Below are 21,442 nucleotides of genomic sequence, written 5' to 3' on the forward strand. Positions count from 1 at the left end.
ATTGCTACTCGAAACAGCATTTTCTCAGTGCTCAGGCATATTTTCTTCTTTGTACGAGCAGCACGATCGTTTAAATTTCCTTCGTGTCGTATTTATAAGAGTTAAAAAGCAAACAAGACGTACATGAGTGGTAGAGCTTCGTAATTTGAAGATTTCATTCCCTATTAAACAAAATAAAAGCAGATGCACGATCCGTACGTAATTATGTACGTAAGCATACGACTTTTAGAAAGATACGCGATACACGCAGCATACAGTTAATCCGTCGTATATTTGGAAACAAAATAAAGTCGCCTCGCACTTCTACTGATTTTGTAAGGGCTGGTGAAACGGAAAACACACATGATTGTCTGCAACAACACGAGACAATACAACAAAATTTAGGTATACGCCGAACGAAAAACTAATTCACTTCAGCTCCATCCAAATGTCGACAAAGTACATTTGCGTTTCCTAAAATAATCACGTATCCTCTTATGGTTTCTGAGAACATTAACAAGTGTATATTTACGACGATGAATTGGCGTTCCTAGTTTTTCTCACACACTCCCTCTCTTTCTCGCTCTCACTTTCTCCCTTTAGTTATCTTAATTATCTCAACACGTACTCATATATTTACTGTCTTATCACTAATCTGATTCTTACTACTAGACATGTTGTGGTCATCAATCTATAACAAACAAGAGTATAAACTGCGACCATTCTTTCCTCCAAACTTTGTTGCATAGTAACATCCGTAATAAAATTAAAGAATAAAATGTACAGAAGAGCATTTAGAAAATGTATACATTAATTGGGACTCTGTTACGCTACACTGAGCAGACACACTGGCCATATCGCGCCAGTAACAAGGGATCTCGTCAATAATTTAGCTATCTACCAAATTTTGACGTGCGTAAACGGAGATAAGAATATGCCGATGATATACCTTGACACGAAGATCTTAACGATCTCGTCGTATAACATACTCGATTGAGTCCGAGTTCCACAGCACCAATTGCACTACTGCTTTTATTTCACGTTGTGGTAAACAATACGATTATTTGATATTTTAGGTGACATTATTAACATCGAATTTGATCATATTATCTATCCCACAAAAATTTTGAGCATCTTCTTTTATTAGCTCAACATTATTTCATAAGCCTCGACTGACGTCATCGAATCTTGTTTTCGTAGACAAGACACAGTCTTGCGAGACTCAAGTATGCAAGAATAGTGACGTAGAGCAGTAGTGTCGTCGTCGACAGTGGAGTGTCTGTCCAGCACGGAAGTCGGTCCCTTTCCTAGCTTCATCGAGAGAGAGAGTGTGATCGCTCATGAGATTGTTGAGAGTCACCAGCTGCTCGAAGGTCTGGTAATCTTTGATTTACTGGTAACGCGTCAAAGAAAGGATGTACAAGTGCGTCCTTTAGTACTATCCTCTGGGCTGGTTCGTATTCTAACATTTTCTGAATGAGATCAAACAACTGTCGGTGTTCTTCGTCGTCCGTGAGCATACAACGCTGTTGAACACGAAAGAACGAACGCGTTACTTATTACTCTTTCCTACGTTGCAATTAGTAATGCGTAAAGCTTAAGAAAACTTCGAAACTGAACTCGTAAAACATAACAAATATTTCTTTAATCTATAATAAGAGAACTATGTGCCTCTCAATTTTCATTTTAATAGTTATTTCTTCTTATAAAAAAATATATATATATAGAGAGAGAGAGAAATCAGTTTTCGGGCCAAAGTACTAGACTGCCTCCTAAAAGCTGCGTTTTCAACAATTGTATGTAAAAAGATTCGAACCTTGACCCATCTCAATAATATTAATTATAATCATGAAATATCAAAAGGATCACTCACGTGTAAAGGTTTACAATTGTCTCGAACGAATCTGCCGGCTGAGCTCTTCTCATCCCAGTCCAATTTACCGTGATAGAAGTACTTGGTCTTAGTTTTGCGAGCCATACGATGTGGAATCGTGCCAAGTATACGCTCCATCATCGCTAAGTGCTCGCGGTTGTCGTGTGTTTGGAATAAAGTAATACCCAGGTACAGTTCGAAAAGGATGCAGCCAATCGACCAAACGTCGCAAGGCTGGGACCAACCTAATTCTACAAAAATAAAAGCGCCGTGTCAGTGTGCGCTGTGTTGCAACGAACAGACGCGACTCCACACGGTTTCACTTACCTAAAATTACTTCAGGCGCTCTATAATGTCTTGTGCTAACGATCGTGCTATGGTGTTCGTGATCGAACGTGGCACTGCCGAAATCGATCAGCCTTATGTCTGTTCGTTTTATACGCTTGATTTCCTTCCGCTTAAAAAGAAGAAACTTCTTTTGAACACTTAGACCATGATGCCCCACCGTTTGTGTTACTCGAACCCGTTAAATATATATCGCTCTACGTTCAGCTCAGGAACGGGCAAAACGAATTTCAAAAAGTATTCCAAGAATACTGTCGCTTGTTTTAAACATACGATTGATATGTATTCAGCATTTTAAACGTACTTCGGTTATAAAGTTATTCGAGTGTGCCCATCCCTGTGTACAACCAATAAACAGATTCCTCACCTTTTTGTTATTATATACTTTCTCGTAATCAGAGTCTACGAACAATATATTCTCCGGTTTCAAATCGGTGTGCGTGAGTTTGTTATCGTGCAGAAATTTTACGGCGTAGCAAAGCTGATATCCGATGTGTCTAACGTGCTCCAACGGATAGGGCTGATAATGGTTGTCCCTCTGCGAACACGAAACGGTAACGTTACTGACCGACGTCATCCCATCTCGCGTGTGAAGTATACGCACCAGGAAATCGAATACGCTAAGTCCAAGCATTTCGAAGGCGATGCACATGTGCCCGTGATAATTGAACCAGTCAAGCATCTTTACGCACAAGCTGCAATACAAGGGAAACCAACGTTTTAACGATAAAGAACAACAGAAAATTCACCAGCCGTCGAGAATAAAATCAGCCTTGCGTATACTAACTGTTGGCCTTCCGGATCCTTGGTCGCAATTTTCTCTAAGGCGTTTATTTCGAGCTTCGCGGCTTCCCTATACTTCTCTACGTTCTTGATAATTTTCAGAGCCATCACGTGATCCCTGCAAACGTCATTGTACTTTTATTAGACAATCTGCTCTCTTTGCGCCCGCCGAATCGTCGTCCGATATACCACATCGTGGGAAGCGCATCAAGACTCAGAATTGCGTCTGATCGGTCATAAACGAAGGGGAAAATTCTCGGGTCCCTGGGGGTCCATGTTGCCAACTGGGCCGGGTTTTCTCGTGCATGCGTGTTGGAAACAGCATCGATAAAGTATCATGATTTAGTGAAAAATATGGCTGGCTCGGATGTTCAATATTTCTGTAATTAAATATTCGAATATTTTGTGAATATTCGTAGCATTTGAATAGTGCCATCTGGACTATAAAGGATGTTTTTTGAGCACATCCATTCTTGACGAACAAAAGCTAGTTAACGTTCTTCAATTGTGAACAGCTTCTGTTTGCAGCCATTACATTCCCCGCTTCAGAAAAGACTCAGCGGGAGTACATACTGGGGATATGTGAAAAACATTTCCCTAATTTTATCATTGAAGGAAACTTATTAATTCTGTTTCGCTTAAAAAATTATCTAAAAGTTTTATAATTTATTACAGGAATTTTATATTTTATTTCTTTGTAAACTTCCTATTTATAATTCGTTTTATATGATTATGATCGTAGCTCGTTTATATAAAACTGTTACCATTCATTGTTTTCATAAGACATGAATTAATGTAGAAGTAGTCAGCTAGGGTTAGCCATCTTGGAGAACCCACCAAATATATCTGTACAACGTTTCAATTTTTATTTTTCTTATCTTTTCGTTTCAGGTTTTCTACCATATTCTCAATACTCATGCTCCTATAGCCATTACTCTCTTAATTTCATGACTTTATTTGTTTTCTTAACATTGTTATCCGTGTGTCCATGTAATAAACAGTATACGGATTTTAACACGGGTATGTATCTTAACTTTTAGATAACTTTTCACAAATAACAGGGGGTCGTACGACACACCTTCGCACTCGATCGGAGTACTTGAACGACGCCATTATTTTGGAGAGCGCGTGCGTGGAGAACCCGGCCCGTCTTAACAACGCCTAACCCGACGCGAATTTCGCGAGATTTCGAGTCTCTCGCTCGCGTCGGTCGTCGAGGATGCCTGGTCCGTAAAACAAAGTGCAAGGCCATCCTATTATTGCGACTACTCGCGCGTCATTTTGTGACAGTGCGGCCACGGCTATTTCTGACACCGTGCTATGACTCGAGCCGCGCCACGCACCTTTAGGATTTTCCTCGACGCGTGCGTCGGTCATGGAAAAAAAGAAAGAAAAAAAAAAGAAGGGAGAATAAGGCACAGGAGAAAGAAAACGCAGACCCGAGATTGTAGAGTTTACCTACGTAGTAGTTACGTGAGCTGCCACTTACATTTGCAAGTCCTTAACCTTGACAACTTTTCCAAAAGTACCCGCTCCTAGGGTGGCCAGTACTTTATCTGCAATGTAAAAAGGGAGATAAGTGCCCGGTTAGATCGAAGACCTCGCGTCCACGGAAGGTCGTCAGCGTTGCTCCTCGCAGGCAATATACCGACGGGGTGAAACGATGTTTTCCCTCGTCGTTGACGTCGTACTCTCTCCGTACGTCGGTGCATTGTTACCCAAGAACGAAAAAACTTTTGACGGAGGAGCAATGCAGACGTGTTTCCGGGGTATGGACGTTCGGCCGATCGTTCTTGTACGCCATAACGTCGTGAACGGATGTATGATAAAGTGAAAAAAAACGGTATCATAGAGCTTGTTATCGATCGGAACTGCTGCTCTCCTAAAGGCTGAGGTACACCTAACCGTAAAACGGCGGCCGAGGAACACGACATTGACTATCAGTCCCGATGGCGCCCCGATCGGTTTTGGTCAGCCATTTTGGTTCTTTCGCGGAACGAGACGAAAACAAGGATGGACTCGAGCGCAAGAACATCGTCGAGCCTGGCGTCTAGCTATGTTGTGCGGAAAAATCATCGGGATAATGAGAGCGAATGTCGAATGTCCTCGCGCGGCCTATTTAAAGAGAGAGGAGCACGTCATCTCGGAGAAGACGCATCGAGGAGATAGCGCAAGCGTAGTTTCTCTTTATCTCTCCTCCTTCCATCGCCTCTCTGTCTCTCTGGTCCAGCTTCACCTTCGACGATCACGTGTGGCACCGAATACCATGAAGTACGAAGAATAAATTATGTCAACTTCCCTGACCGTAATCGAATTAATGCCCTTGAGTGTCGTGTGTCTAACCTATCGTGTTCTCTCTGTTACTGGAACGAACGACTGTTTTGAGCTTAGAATCCACTGTTGGAGTTCGAACAGGCGCCGAGTACGTTTCCGAGAAACTGACGATATTTTACCTTGTACACGTTTCGCGACAAATGTCCGGACTGTCTGGAGTTTGTGCTACTATTGGTCGCCATTTTTTCTTTGTGAACAAAGAACGCGCGAAAAGATAATAAGAGGGCAAGTATCGTTATCTTTCTTTTTACATGGAATATAATTTTAGGGGAATTCTCGATCAACTTGAAGAGTAAATATACGTGACTTTAGTTTTGTTTTTAATGGAAAGCTATTGGGGGAAGCAGTTTGCCTTAAATTTCAAAGTAAAATGTTTGAAAATCAATTTCCAACTCGATTGCACAAATTCGTTTGTAAATCTTGTAACGAAAGTCATGTTTACAACTTACATCGCGTCCCTATATGATCTCGAAACATTGTTATGCCTCGATAATTACTTCCATGAAGTACACTCTTCAACTTTCCATTAGAAAGGAGGTCGCCTTTGAATTTCAAAATTAATTGCATCTTTTTACGTCCGTATTCCATATAAAAAAAAAAAACTTTTCCCTCTTTCATCTATTTTGCAGCATTCAATTACGAGAAAAATACTGGGTAATAACGATGTGAACACCGTGTGTGTGCGTGCGTGGTCTAGACAATAATGTTTAGTTTGTGTGAGACGCAGAGCACGTTGTTTTTCACGACAAAAAGTCTACGGAATCGAGTAAAAACGAAAAGAACTTTAGCGGAGAGAAATAGTTGGACATGACCGGTTTCGAGGTAGATAGAAAGTGAATTACCAACGTCACTAACTGATCAAAGGGAAGTCTTTATCGATCACCAAAATTAAGTTACCGTTGTACACGTTTAATGCTTGCATATACGACCCTCTGGGATACGTGTGCGCAGCAACTGGAGCCCAACTAAAACAGTAGGTCCGAGGCTAATGAGAAAGTACGAGGACAGAGATTCGCGCCTATCGAATACCGCTGAACTTAAGGTGTATCGTAAAAAAAAAAAAATGTACAAACAACTGAACATAGAAAGCACTGGTTCTCGTCCAGATTACCGAACTGAAATTACGCGGTTGGATAGGGATCGATGCTCTGTGTTCGGTGTGAACAGTCTAAAAAGCTGTCACGTGTCGTCGACGCCCTAGAAACCTGATGGATACTCGATCGTAACGGTAAATGCAAAGAAACAAAAAAACAAGTGCGTGCAGACTGAAAGACCTGAGCAAAAAGAAGGACGAAGGAGAACTAAATCTAGCGAGACAGAGAGAATAAATGATCCGTGGGAAGGAGAACAAGAAACAAAGAGAGACTATGGGCAGATACCGTAGGTAACCGTCCGATCGATCGACCGATCGATCGATCTGAGGCTTGCTTAAATCTACTACAATGAGTGTATTCACGTATTCACGAACATCTATTTTCCAGGATGTCGCCGGATTGGTAAACAAGGTGGCCCTCTTCGTCGTCCTCGACGGAGAGCGGTCGTGGGCTCTACGTATGGGCCGGCGGAATCGGTATCAGCGGCGCGTGCCAACAGAGGACCCAATCAGTGTGGAGAGCACCGTTTGGTGTCCGGTTCATTGCGTCGACGATCGGTCGTCCCACGTGTTTCGGTTTCGTGATGATCGCCGACCAGAGAACGGTTCCCCAACCGGTCGTTGTCGATTCATCGTGTCGTTGGTAGCCACCAGAGAAGGGTCGTCGGGTTGTGATCCATTGGTAGAGAGTTGGTCGGGGTCCGCCATCCAACGGGGTCGTCGCATCAACCGATTGCCACACACCGTCATCCACCACCACCACCACCACCACCGCGAGGGCGGAGACCCGTGTAACACGCGGTAGAGGACGTGTGTAAGCACGGACGAACGTACGAGTGTGTCGGTGGGGAGGAAGAAGGGGCATACATCATCATCGGTCATCATCGAACCACCCGATCCGAGCGCCCAGTCGACCATAGTGACCAATCCGTGTGCCATATCCATTTCCATTCCATTCCATTACAACGGAGATGGTAACCCAACAATCAGAGAGAAAGGGGAGAGGGCAAAATGGTTTGCCAAGTCAGAAAGTTGCGGTTACGAATTTACCATCGGCACAAAGCGAACTTTTTTTATTTTAACTTTTACTCTTTTTTTTTACCTCGTATTTACTTTTTTTTTTTTTAATCGTTCAGATTTCGTTTTTTTTCCTATACTCGTGTTAAAAGTTAGGTTCCGTAATCGCCTCGAAGGAGCCGTCCCGATGCATTTATCCGCGCGATGAATACCGAAGATCAATAATCGATATCTCTAGCGTACACTTAGGCAGGCAAAAGACCAGTAAGATTATGTTATACGTTCGTAAATCGCGAATGGAGCCAATGTACCATTGTAAATTTCATTTTCTTCCAGAAATCAACTAAAAACGGAAATCGTTTCATGTAATACCGTCGCGCGACAGAATACCAAAGTTCATCGTTGGAAAATGCAAACAAGGAAATAAACGTCGGACAGCTTCTTTCGAGTGCTCGTTATATTTGTTTCTAACACGCTCGGAGAGGTCTTTACTTTTTGTTAATTATCAATCGTTTACAGAAACTTCGAGTACTTACGTGATTGCGCCTGGTGGACGGCTCCACGATGATCGATCTGACGATCGATCCTCGTGACGCATCGTCACACCGTGGCAGTGCCGATCGATCGATCGACACTTTTCGAGTCTACCTTATCGATGGAAGGACAAAACGCGAACCGACTTGATATTTTCAATCGTTTATCGCGCAGACTTTTCATGTAATTGTTTTTGGTAGAAAAGGGTTAGGGTAGGACGACGGTACTCTTTCGGTTAGTTTCATCTTTTACCGTACACGACGTTCTTATCGTGTCTCGCCGAAGTAATGAATCGTTCGAACATGAGAAATCTAATAAATTCAATGTAAAAAAGAAATAGAACAAATCGATCGAGGTATTACGTACACGACCGGCACAAAATTTATCCTGACTTGTTACGACTACTAATTGGTAGAATGCCAATCATCGATGTCATTCTACCCACCGGAAGTCTTTGTACCTCCGTGGTGTCAGGATAAGTTTTGTCCACGTACGCATTCTGATTACATTTAATCTTTATATACTTCCATGTATGTATAATATATATATATACTTTCACGTATGCATAATAAAGACATTTAATAATAATAATAGTAATAACTGTCGTTTTACAGTTGATCCCACAATATGTCAATAAAACCAACGTACTACTTATTAAGATTACAACAATGAGCACTGGATTCTCGATAAGATAGCTCCAACGTGAAACATCTCCTGTGACCAAGACGAACTTTCACGACAAGGATGTTGAGGTTTTCAAGGGTACTTTAACATTAGTCGGAGATACGCAAGAGGGGCCACAGACGTAACAATTTATCGTACGATAAATACAACTGTAATACGACCGTTTGACCGAAAATTGTAGTATACTTGGGGTTGTCGTACAGTAGATTCAAATGATTTTCTATCCCTGGTATCACAAATACACCAGTTGAGTCAAGAATACGAAACTATCGTTGCACTTTGTGTAAACGCATCGTATGCTAAATCGTTGGGTCCGCGGCCTCTGCAAAACGGACTTCATAGGTATTGTAGGGAGAAAGAAAGATTAGTTCCGGATAAACACGTTCACTGTCCATGACCCGTATACGGGTCATAGCGCCACGCTTTTGGATACCCCGCTAAAAGACCGGACAGTGAACGCGTTAACAACGTAACCAGGTACCACGAGTGGAACAACTCTTTACCAAGTCTCGTTAAAACGACTTGCAATTTCTTCCACGATTGATCTTTCATTCTCCCTCCAAACGTGTCGTTAGTGAACCTCTTTCGTCGTGACAGCAAAACCACAAGCGTGGAGGCGCACGTGGCCGGGCCTGGGAGAGTAGGTTAAGGTTAACGCGTAAACGCAAAACAGCCACGCGTGAGTAGAAGGCGGGGAAACACAACAGCAACAACGGAAGACTGCTCAACGAAACAACACTGCCACGAATCGGCGGCCGCGGTTAGTCAACGCGCGGTTCGACAACTTACAATCGCGTCCTGGACCGTGTCCGCGTCGCTAACGACACTCGCGACCGAGGTCTGCGCCGCGTCTTTTCGCCCGTTTCGTTGGTAGCTTTTCCTATACTTGCTGGCGATAATGTCCGTGGTGCTTGGTCGCGTTCTACCCTGGCCGCTGGCGGCCAGCTGGCTGAACGTCTCCTCCATCGCGGCGTACTTCAAGATCAGACTCTGTATCTCTTTGCGTTTCGCCGCTCTCTCGGTGATCGTTGGATCGTTGGCGTCATCGTCCGCGGCCTGGAGAGCAGCGTCGACGGCGTTGTCGCTGCCCGTGGGCGTCTTGTCCGGGTCGACGGGGGTCTGCTTGACCGTCTCCATCTTCGTGGGTCGGGCCAGCCTCAACGCCGTCGACTTTGACTCCAGTTGCTCGCTCTTCCCGTTTCTATAAGGCCTCACTTTCAAGGTGCGAGTCTCCGCGTGACCCGACTTGTGCCTACCGTATCGTCGATAGGATTCCGAATTGAGCAAAGTCTGTTTGTCCGATCGATGGTAACCTGGGGTCTTCTCGCGCTTGAACTCCTTCACCGTGCCAGATTTCACGTAAGGGTAAGCTTTCTCGGACAGCACCACGTTGGTGGGACTCTTCACGATGCTGCGTGTCACGGACGGTTCCAAGGTTCTGTCGTCCCGCACGAACGGACTGTCTTCACGACGATAGTAGCTGTGGTCCCGTTCGTGGGTGCGTCTGCGATCCATGGAGTCGCGATCATGACGCTTCTTTCTCGAGTACTTGTCTAGGATCGTGGAGTACTTGTCCTCCAGCCGGGTCCTGGTGCTGTTCAGCTGACTGGCGTTCGGTGAACGCCTCGCGGCGGCCGTCTTGTTGGCCACGTTGTTGTCGCTCAACGCTGACGTTCCGCGTACACGGGTGGTAAGTCGCTGCAGGAGGCTCGAGCAGGAGTCGGTGAGCATCTGCGTCACGCTGGTGGTCGTCGAGGACCGCGCGTAACGACTTCGCCGGCTCGTCGAGCCCTGACGAGACGTCGACATGTTGTCGCGTGGCGCGAATATGAACATCGAGACGGACGCGAAATCTTCCAACTGGCAGGAGCGTTAAGATCGCTCCAACTTTCGGTGACTTTTAAGGGAAGAACGAGGATCGAACGCTTACGATAATCAGAAGTCGCGCACTACGTTCCGAAGGATCGAAAGACTGGCAACTGGCGAACCGAAGTATTGAGATTCGGAGGATCCAGAGATGGTTTCGAAGGTCGAGGAATAATTCCACGGAATCGAAAGCGCTTGATTTTGATCCCGTTTGTTTTCGCTGGTGAGTCAGCCGCTTCCTGGAATTGATTTGGAGCAAGTTATCCGCTCAAGGTCGTCCCGCCAGACCTTGCCTCGCGGTCCGATCGTGACGCATCCGTGTCGTTTCAAACGGAATCGACGATCGGGGGAATCCCGTCGCACCGATTTTTATCCACCGTGTCCACCGGTCGCGAGGAACAACCGTGTTCGCAGGTGCATCACCGCGGAGGCACGTACATGTCGATCGCACGCAATAGGGACGATGCCGCCGAAGGCACTAAACTACACGACCACGACGGCGGTCACGGAGACGACGGCCGACGTCGACCGTTCACGAAGAGGCAAATCGGTGCGCCCCGCCAAATACTCTCGTCGCACTAAAAATACCGAGGAGCGGTGGTGAGCTCCGACGATTCTCGGTCCTCTCTCGAAATGAACACTTCGCGATCGGATGCGAACCGACGGAGACGGAGAAGAGCCACGCGAATAAAGAGCAACGGAGAGAGACGAACGGATAGACGGATAGATAGAAAAAGAAACGACAACGGAGGAGAAAAAAGAGAGGAGGAGAGGACCGATTACGTAAACTTGTCCCTCGTTGGAACGATGAAGTTCGGCACGCTCTAAGGGATCGGGGCTTGGCAACGTTGCGCTTCCTAGTGCACGGAACCCGCCATCCGGGAAGCGTTTTCGCGAACAGTTCGCGCTGTGCACGCGTTAAGAGGAAGATGCCTGGTGCGTTTTCACGAGCCGTATCTCTCCGCACCTTGACACATATAGAAATTACGAAATCGTCGGTGAGCCAGGCGGTTCGAACGAGAGCAAGTTTGGCGGTCCGCGTCCCGCGATGAAATTCCGATCTAACATTGTCGGAGACGCGTCGCATAATTAGAACGGGCCGATATCGAAACCGTACCCCGAATCTAATACACGTGGGCCACCAATGCTGCACATTGTGGCGCGAAACGGGGATACGTCGGTCCAATCGCCGTCGACCTTCGCGCGATTCGAATTTTGTGCGTTTAAAAACGGAATGCCTCTGCGGTTTTTTTATCGTACCAATATTTATGAAACCTTTTAATCTATCTAAAAATAGGCGATCCCGTAAGCAAATTCTCACGTTTTCTAAAAAAAACGAGTGTACATGTAAGTAAAGAAGAAATTTAAGACGGTCGAAAATAACACTTGCCACTGTCGCGTAGATTAATCGTACGAGATTAACTATCTGGTGTCGCCCGAAAGAAATCGCTACAATTATTCATTTTATCTTCTTAGCCTCTTTAGAGATACACTGGACACTACCGTTCAAAAGTATTTCATCGTGCGTGCTGGCGTAATGAAGATTGATTTGTTTTTACTAGATAAATATAGACACTGGTGAAAAATAATTATTAAACTTTCTAGTACGTATACGCGTAGATATTATACAATGAATCGCTAAAACTGTGAGTAAGTATTCATAAATAATCCTTTTTAGGGCCGTTTTATTTCAAAGTCAAGAAACATTGTTCTTTTTAAATGGGCCTAGAAAAAACTTAATAATGTAAACGCATCGTAAAAATCCGTTCTAAAGCTTGCTTCCGGAATACGTACAGAAATAATTTTATTATGGATTAGATTTGAACGGGAGTCCAATGTCGCGCAGTGCGTAGATTGAGAGCATCGCAAGTTGATAGATGTCACGGGTCAATGTTGCTTTGAATTTTTCTTCGTTTAAAACAAAATGATTCGACCCTGAAATTAATTGCCAATGTGCATACAACATCATTGAAAAATAAATGTACTTCCGAACGTTTGCGACTAAAAATAGTAAAACTGATTCACCTTTTTATCAATTATACATTTTACTCGTGCCTGCACCGCGTCATTTCCCATCGAAAACTATAAAAAAGTTGCGTGCAACGCTTGCTTCTAACCACGCTAGTTACCGAGATAGAATCCGAGGGACCAAGTTTTGAAAGTTAATTTCACTCATTAACACGTCGACTGCCACGAAAGTTCGTTTCTATAGACGTCCTCAAGCTTAAACTCCATCAACTAAATTCTTCAAAACCTCGTATCTACAAATCATATTAAGCTCGTATAGATGATTTTTAAGACAGTATACTCGATACCTTTGAATTTCCCGCAATCTCCAGTGTTATGAAATATGAATTATTCTGAGTTAGTCAACTAAACTAGACCAAATGTCCAGCACGAAACTTTTTGAACTATCTTTGTACTGTTCTACCGCTCACAGCGATATCGTAGCAAAACTTTCTTGTTGTTTGCGGAAATAGAAAACCATAACTGCTTCGAAGTACATTTTCAGACCAAGGTCCACATAAAACTAAAATTAACAAACGCGACGATTCCTTAATAATAACGCCAACTAAATATTTTCGATCGCTTCGAATGACATCCGTACGAACCGTCATCGATTCTAAATTTTAAACGGAAGCTCGCTTAGAATATGGTCCGATACCACCGAGTGGTTTCGAATACTCCGTTACTATTAATAAAGCCAAGTCGTCAAGGTCGCGGAGATTCGGCAATATCGACGATTTTCCACAAATTCATGTATCAAGTATAAATACACGGCGTCGAGAAAACAGCGACGCAGTTAGCGCGTCGCTCGCCCACGAAAATACGAAATTTTCTTGGCGTGACAAATTCGTTCCTATCCATCCGTCTGCATCCAAACGTCTATGACCTGCAAGGTTAGCAAGAATATTCTCGCGTAAAAGTCATTCATACGACAGGTCATCGAACAAGATGGTCGCTACATCGCTGATAAGCATGAAGATCGAATATTTTCCCCATCGTTAACGCGTGAACAAAGGAATTAACGAATCTAACGTAGGAGAAAATGCGAAATGACATAACGAATATCGTGACATAATTGAAAACAGTGCGATTTTGGTGAAGAAACATGCCAGAAGATATGGACAAGTATCAGTGATTTCGTGGTAGTAACAAAACAAATAGAAACTATTTGAAGAACTTATGTCACGCTTGATCGTTATATGCCAAATTTTTCTATCCTCTTTTTTCTGTTCTCTCTTTTTGTATACATATAGTCAATTATATAGTTCAATCCTCAATTGCTTCGCCAAAAATAACGGAACAATCTTTTCTCTTTGACGCGAGAACCGTGTCGCGACGCTTCGTTCCGCTTTCGTCGACGCTAGAACCAGCATTGGGAAAGGTTAGTCAATGTGTCGTGTTTCATCGAATGTATTTCGTCCTTCGTTTAACGTGTTTCCAACATTTTTCAAAATCTGACCAAGAATGGATTCGGTGCGTGTCTTGTAAGAAACGTGCTCAATTAAAATGCGGTAACGATACGAATTATATGTGTATTAACTGTTGTTTACATTTAAAGATAATAATAATAATACGTGTTCATTGCACTCAAATTGTATAAATTGAAAAATGCAGTATTTAGTGAAAAAAAGATGAAAGCAAAAAATGAAAATTAATGTACAGAAGTAGACGTTAGTTATATATGTTGTTATGTAAATATAAATATAAGAGAATAAAAATAAACAATGTCTTTTACTTGTCATTTGGTTACTCTATACAGTAGGTAGTATTGGATTAGTTATAGCGAACCTTATGTGTGGATACAAAAAAATTACTCACTGGTTGATAGGATAATTGAGTGTTTTGTATGTAACACTTGCGTGGAATGAAACAAGTGTCGTAAAAACTGATTTATGTAACTCTATATGGCTGGTTATGTCTTTCTAGCGAATTAAGCAGGGACGTCTTACTGGAGAGTAAATCAATAACTTAGGACAAGACCCCAATTTGTAAGCTACGTATTATTCTTTTGCATAATATACCAGACGTGGGTAGGTATAACACAATCTTTTGTTTAACACGCTTCTTTTTATATAATCTGTCAAGTTTTAGAAAAAGTTACTTCCTATTCATAATTTAATTATAAGAAACGTAGTTGAAACGAACACACAGTTATTAACTGAATTCAACAAGTATTAATATCAATTTTTTTGTTCGATAAAAAAGTGTCGATAAAAAACAGGAAAACACGAAAAAATGTATCGTACGTACGTAAATTTTGTTGGTGCAATAATCGATTTTCTGTTCCATTAACACGAGCAACGTTATACTTACTAATATTAGCGTTTAATCATCAGATGTTAGTCTGGCCTCAATGAGACAGTGTCTGTTATATAAAATTCTCTTATTTTCCTCGCTTCCATTTTTGCAATTGTTTTCATATAATTTACTGTCGACGTACGATCGCGCAGCAATTATAAATGCTTAGTCACCGATGACCTTTGCTTGCGCGTAACATTTGACGAATGAAAAGAAGAATATGAAATGTCACGTCTAAAGATTTTCTGGTAATTAGTGGATCGACTAATTGGTTATTTTCACGTAAGAATTATCGCATCTTACGATGAATCTGTAATTTACCGACGTGGTAAACTCTGGGGAAAATTAAATAATGATACTCGAAAGCTAACGGAAGCATAGATGTAAAACGTAGAATGCACGGGAATTCGGTCATCGCGACATCTGTGAACGGAAACTGGACGTTTGCACTCGTTGAATTATGATGCATATGATAACATCATCAAAATAGAATCTTTGTTGGACTTATTTAACCGATCAAATTCTAGTTTTAAGACAGAAATCAACAACGGCAAGCATACGTAACACGTTTGATTTGTTGAATGCAATAAAAAATAAATTTTTCATCTCGGAACAATTCCGAACGTCGAATCGAACAAACAGTCGTTTAAGAAAGCGACTAAACTGATTACAACGGTCAACGATTAAAATTTTGGTACGTTTACAACTATTTGAAGATTATTAACTTAAATCGTACTTAAAATCGTTTTTGAGAGAATTAAAGTTCGAGACAGAATCCAACGAAGAAAAAAGATGGCGAGATATGAGATCAGCGTGTCCATCGGATTCTCCCGACATGCTCCTCACGTGTGTTTATCGTGGTCGCGTACGAGCCTGCCAAATATAACCAAGAAGCGTGAAACGCGTGCGTTCGTAAGACGGAGCGAGCGGGTCGCCATGAGTCGGTTCTGTCGTGTTTAAATGTTAAGGCGAGCACCTAGCTAACTAGCGCTCGCTAGCTGGTGGCTTGCTACTCGCTGGTTTCGCGTCACCATTGCTGCTGTGTGGCAAAGGGCCAACAAAAACAGGTACATGCGTAGGCGAGTTGCGTGTTAAGGTAAGTTCAGGCTTAGGTACATTCTAACCCGGTATTTTGTCAACGGTGTCATCCCTTCTTCGATTGATATACGATCGTTCATTAATTTCAGCTATTGGAACAACCGTGTCTATTGATAAACCTCGACCTTGCAGGCCACTGCTGCTATCTTGCAATTACGATACATGGAAGACTAATCGCGAGTGTATCCAAGACTGGGATTACATAAACGTGATTGGAGCTGAACGTGGAATTATCGGTACACAGAAAGCATAATTGCCGCGGTGTGCATACAGTTGAAGGATTCGCAAGAATTTCTGGTGGTATATCATCGTATGACATTGATTACTGCCGTTTGTGGGGATCTTCTAATGGTCACGCGACTGAAACGCTAGATGGTACTGCGCTCATCGCGCAGTGGCGCGCATCTTACGCTTTCAAATATCTAAATTTCTTTTAATATAATTTATCAAATGACGAGAACGTGAAGCTCAGAATGAAACGTACTCGATCCACGCGACATCAAAAATGGTAAATGACATGTATGCGAATATATCGCACGCGTTTGATCCGCCGGAATATACAACGATAAGTGTTGAACAAATAATTGAACTGATAATTCGTATAAATATTAACTATAAATTTTGTATCGTGGACTCTTGTGTCAGGCATATGTATCATTATTATCGAGATAATCGCGTCGAGATCACGTGTTTTGGAAAGTTTTCAGGATACGTCATCGTATCGATGTAGTATGCCATCTAGCGTTTCAGCCGACAACTAGACGTACCACGCAGAAGGGAGGGTAACTAGATTTGGTGACTTTCCCCTCACGCGGCACGGATCACTGTCACTTGGCGTATTACTTGCTTTTACGGCACCGTTATTGTAACAATAATAATAAGCTTTTAGTCGTCGCGTGACTAAAATGATACGTGGCATATAGTTATAATATTTAAACTCATTTGATAAATTCTATTATAAAAGTTGAATAACGCCATCTACGAGTTTCAATCGCGCGACAACTACAAACTTATGGCTAAGGACAAGGGGGTGGTCAGACTAGGTGACTTTCCCCTAACGCGCCACGGAGCCATCGTCGCCGAGCTAATAAAGACATTCTGTTTCGTTCATGCTACCTCGGAGGCCGATGTGTCGTTAGACTCCGGCGTCACGTCGAGCTTCGCGACGAACTCTCTGGTCGGTTCAGCCGCATTGCGCTGCTGTAGCCAGGGTTCCAAGCCGTGCCGCGGCCACCAGGTGATGCTCCCTGGCATCAGCAAGGCGTTCAGTTCCTGCCCGGCCGACGACGACGTAGCCGAAGGTGGTCCACCGTCGGCCAAGCCGCCGCCGCCGCGCACGCACCAGCCTCCAGGATCCAGGGCGACCGTGCCTGCGTCCACTCCGTGAAGCGATTTCGAGCTCTAGGATACGATTTATCGCAGCCGCATCTCGCCAAGCTCGGCCAGTACGTGTATTTCTAAATCCAGGCTGATCGATTCTGGGTCACCAGATGCACGAAGCTGGGACGCAACACGCGCTATAATTTTCAGCGGAACAACGGCGTCTCGAGAGTTGCCTCGAGCGAACACTTGAAACGAAAACGTTCTCTTCCCCGATCTTCCCGATCCTTACATTCTATTCTTGCGCACTTTATCCGTGAAGAGAGTCGATTCGTGGATCCTGGACGCGGCAAGTCCATCGGTTTCGAATCGTTCGTGACCCCTGCGAGGTGAACGTCACACGGTCGCGATCTTTGACGTGGATCGCAGACTCCTGGGTACTCGAGTGCACTGTTCGCGCGCGCGTCTCAGCTTCCGGCGGACCGGCTTCCCTGCCGGCGCGTTTCCCGACGACGATGCCGGACGGTGTTGCGCTGGCCATCTGGCGCGAACTCGCACTAAAACCGCGGCGAAACCGCGTGACGAGTCCCCCTCGAAAATAGTCGTCGGTCGAAAATAGCCGACGCTGGGTAAGAAAGAAGAATCATCGGCATTTGCTCCGGGGCACGTCGCGCTAGTTGCGTCGAGGTCTTCTCCAGAGACTGATCTTCCCGCGTACCGATCCTCCGCTCTTTCTCTTCGTACCGTTTTTCTTCTTTCCTCTTCTTTCTATCCTCGCTCCTCGATCCGTCTCTGCTTCGTTCCTCGGTCCAACCGCGTATTTATATCGCGACGCGATCCACGGCTCGACAGATAACGGGACGACGGTATTATCAAGGCAAAGTATCCTCGAATTCGTTCATCACGTTGATCGACTTGCTAAATCTGATTTACAGAGTCGTATTCTTCTTGCTTCTGACCTTGATCTTCATCGTCGCTGTTGATGATTCTCGACGCAAAAAATTAATACGTACATTTATTCAAAACTATGACCTTTCACCATCTATCGATTAACTTTTTTGATTCCATGCTCAGAAAGAACTTCAACCCCCTATCGCAAGAATTTGATTTTATGGGGTTAAATCGCCAAGGCTATTGAATGTCCCTAGAGGACATATCATTCACCAATTTCATGAAACTTGCGCAGCAAACTTTACAGAGACTCTCCAAGTGTTCCGCCACGGCCCTTAGGGAGGAAAGGTAGCAGAAATTTGATCACTTCGCGTATTCGTAGAGGACAGTTTTAACCAATGACAGCACCCCATTAACGAGACTTTATCCGAAAATTTACCTTTGTTCTAATATAACATATTTTCATTCCTCGTACAGTCGAAAATTTGAACAGCTAAAATTCAATTCTGGCCCATCGTGCATTCCCGAGAAATCTCGACATCGTCAAGTGGCAAGATGCTTCAGAGATCCCCGGACCCGATCTCAAAAAAAAGTCGTCGGCTTCTCGCGCGCCTCTGGTTAATATACTCGAAAAGTAAATTCCTTGGTTGCAAGGTAAAAATATTGGGGCGTTTCGTCCTCGATCCATAAGAGGACTCTTTAGTAAAGCTTTCCTAGCGGATTCTACCTTAGACCTGACTAAACGTTTGAACGATTTCCTATTTGTAGAAAATTCGGATCAAACGTAGCAGCTATACTTAAAGAACGAGACGTGGAAGTATTTTTACTTTCGTAACCAAAGAATTTATTTCTCATGGATGATTTCAAGAAGATTTTGTTCACGATAGATCAAGTGCTAACTTGTTGCAGATGGAAACGCGTTATAATTTCCATAATTACCGCCACGTTACGTATCGCGGTTTGATAAAAATACATATTAATATCCTGACGGAATAAACACGTCGCTCGAACTCGAGTGACACGGCAGTTAACGCGTTACAGGAGATGATTCACTCGTTCTATATCGGAACCCAGTTTCTCTTTTTTTTTTACCATGAAGCAATAACAGGAACGCGAGAGAAAAAGTATACAACGCTTTCGAACAGCTCGCGAAACGTCTAAAATTATCGGACGAGATGCAACCTGCAAAAAGAGGATCGTCTCTCTGCTTGGCTTCGATCGTCGAGCACCGAAACGATCCTAACCGATAGAGTACCGCTGGCACCTGCCAGTGTGTATGATTATTGCTGGAAACGGGGATTCGGGGGTTAGTGCGAGGGGATAATCCTTCTTATGTTACTCGAGAGTATCGTATAGTCCGAAGCCGTGTAAAAGACGGGTACGGTCGGGTATGCAAACAATTTTAACAAGTCGTCGACACCTTTGGACTCACCTGACTTTTGGAGGACGGCGAACGGTGTCGGTGGCGTTCCTGGCTTGTCGACGACGAGGCATGGTGTCGGTAGATCCTCGGACGCCAGGAGGTCGGATGAGCTACGCGATCGCGGTCGCGATCACGATCACGATGCCCGTGCTGTCGGCCGCTGCTCGGTGATCGTCGGTGGCTTCGCTTGTATCGTCGCTCCTGGCTCGTTCCTCGGTCGTGTTGACGCGACCTCAGCACACGTTCTCCGCTAAAATTCAAAAACAGATTCGACCGTTAACCAGGAAATCCGTAAGAGTTTGGTCACCGTATCGTCGCTGAAAAATAAGCTACCGTGCGTGTTAACGTCAGTGTCCTTTGACCCATTCGTCCTCAAATTATCAACCTTTAGAGGGTCGGTCTTATCTTCCGGAAAATTTACAAATTTCGTACCAGAAACTTCTGTACTGTAAAATCTCAAATACCTACAATTTTAACTCGTTTTAGCCTGTTAAAACGAGGGATGCGTACTCGCGTACGAAACAATGTGTTGTTTTTGAAGTTGAACGAGCACACGTACCAGCTGTCGGGATATCGTTGCTCGTTATTACGATACGACGATCATTTTATCCTCGCATATTGCAGGATAAAGCTAAATGCGCCGTTTGTCGAGTACTGTAAAGGGAATAGCTGAATTTTAATATTTAACTCGTTGTGTCTCAGATTAGTTTTTCTAAAATCGAAGGTGGTGTTCAATTAAATTTTAATAACAGTTGAGCAGATCTCGTTTGCGTACACTTAATGGTTCGCCTATTCAAGCATAGAAAGATCGTTAAATTAAACGCGAGAGTTACGAGTGTACTGATATTTATTATTCGGTTTCTTCTTAAACCCGAGCAGAACTTTCTGGCATATCTAATAGAGAAACTGATTGTAGAAATTCTGCTACGATTGTTAGAAACGATCGTACTTTCACCCTGTTATTTCAATGACTTGGCGATAAAAAGGGAGAAAGGAGATCGTACGATTTTCTAACACATTTGTAAAGTAACTGGTAGATCATGTTCTTGGATAATTTACGACTAGTACATCAGAAATGAAAGTGCTACAAAGTAGTTAATGCAGCAACGCCTGTACGAAATGCTCAATTTGTATGTTAAATTATTTCTAATCCTGGCGAAGACACATAACAGTCGTATTAGCGAAGATTTGCCAGATAATTTACTGGAAATAAATTCTGCGCATATTTTAATTACGTGTAGTATACATAATAATAAAAAACCTTACAAAAATATGACCTTGAAAGAAATATGTTATGTACCATTGCATTTAGTGGTTTGTTTATATCGCCAAAAGTAGGCAAGTTATTAAAACTACACACGAATGTTGTATTATTCCAGTGGAAATAATTATGCCGTGTACGCAACGCACGAAGAAATGTACAAGGCGAAACAGGACTAATCGCGAAGATTATGGTCGCTCGATATAGCGAATTCGATGTAATGCGGAGCTGACTGAGAATTAAGCTTAGGCTGAATATGCTGCACAAAATGTACGTGTATTTCCGAGCAACAGTGAGTTGACCTACTTAAGCTGTCTGGCTTCAAATAGACCATTTCACTTAAGAGTATTCGCTGACGTATTCTCTAACGTCTTGATCGGGCAGACCGTGTCAGAAGTCCTAAATTTCAAGGTTAAACGCTCCACAGCTGTTACTTTGTCGCGTATTTAGATTTAGAGGTCTCTCGGAAAAATTTTATATTTCGTATACAGGGTGTTCGGTCAAAAATTTTAATGGGGGATACTAGAGGTCAAAATAAGACGAATATCAAGAATACCAATTTGTTGATCGAGGCTTCGTTAAAAAGTTATTAACGTTTAAAGTAGCGCCTGTAGATAGGCAACCTTCGTACTGCTG

At 43.4% G+C, this 21,442-nt stretch overlaps 1 protein-coding gene across 2 annotated transcripts; it reads right to left on the bottom strand.

Annotated features, from left to right (window-relative positions):
* Nucleotides 1-15: 15 nt before the first annotated feature.
* Nucleotides 16-14,679, bottom strand: LOC122402389 (dual specificity protein kinase CLK2). 2 transcript variants are annotated; one of them, XM_043405125.1, is made up of 9 exons: nucleotides 9,432-14,664; nucleotides 6,783-6,861; nucleotides 4,470-4,536; nucleotides 2,985-3,098; nucleotides 2,802-2,892; nucleotides 2,565-2,735; nucleotides 2,180-2,309; nucleotides 1,853-2,103; nucleotides 16-1,505 (listed from the first exon to the last, which is right to left on the bottom strand). In XM_043405125.1, the coding sequence occupies exons 1-9, from the start codon at nucleotides 10,476-10,478 to the stop codon at nucleotides 1,293-1,295; spliced, it is 2,163 nt and encodes a 720-aa protein (XP_043261060.1). In that variant the 5' UTR covers nucleotides 10,479-14,664; the 3' UTR covers nucleotides 16-1,292. The 2 variants fall into 2 exon arrangements, with proteins under 2 accessions (XP_043261060.1, XP_043261059.1); XM_043405124.1 differs by having other exon boundaries at nucleotides 103-1,505; nucleotides 2,565-2,892; nucleotides 9,432-14,679.
* Between the last annotated feature and the right edge of the window lie 6,763 nt (nucleotides 14,680-21,442).

The sequence above is a fragment of the Colletes gigas genome, unplaced genomic scaffold (genome assembly GCF_013123115.1).
Source record: "Colletes gigas isolate AHSC1104 unplaced genomic scaffold, ASM1312311v1 Colletes_gigas_Sc00035, whole genome shotgun sequence".
Taxonomy (NCBI): domain Eukaryota; kingdom Metazoa; phylum Arthropoda; class Insecta; order Hymenoptera; family Colletidae; genus Colletes; species Colletes gigas.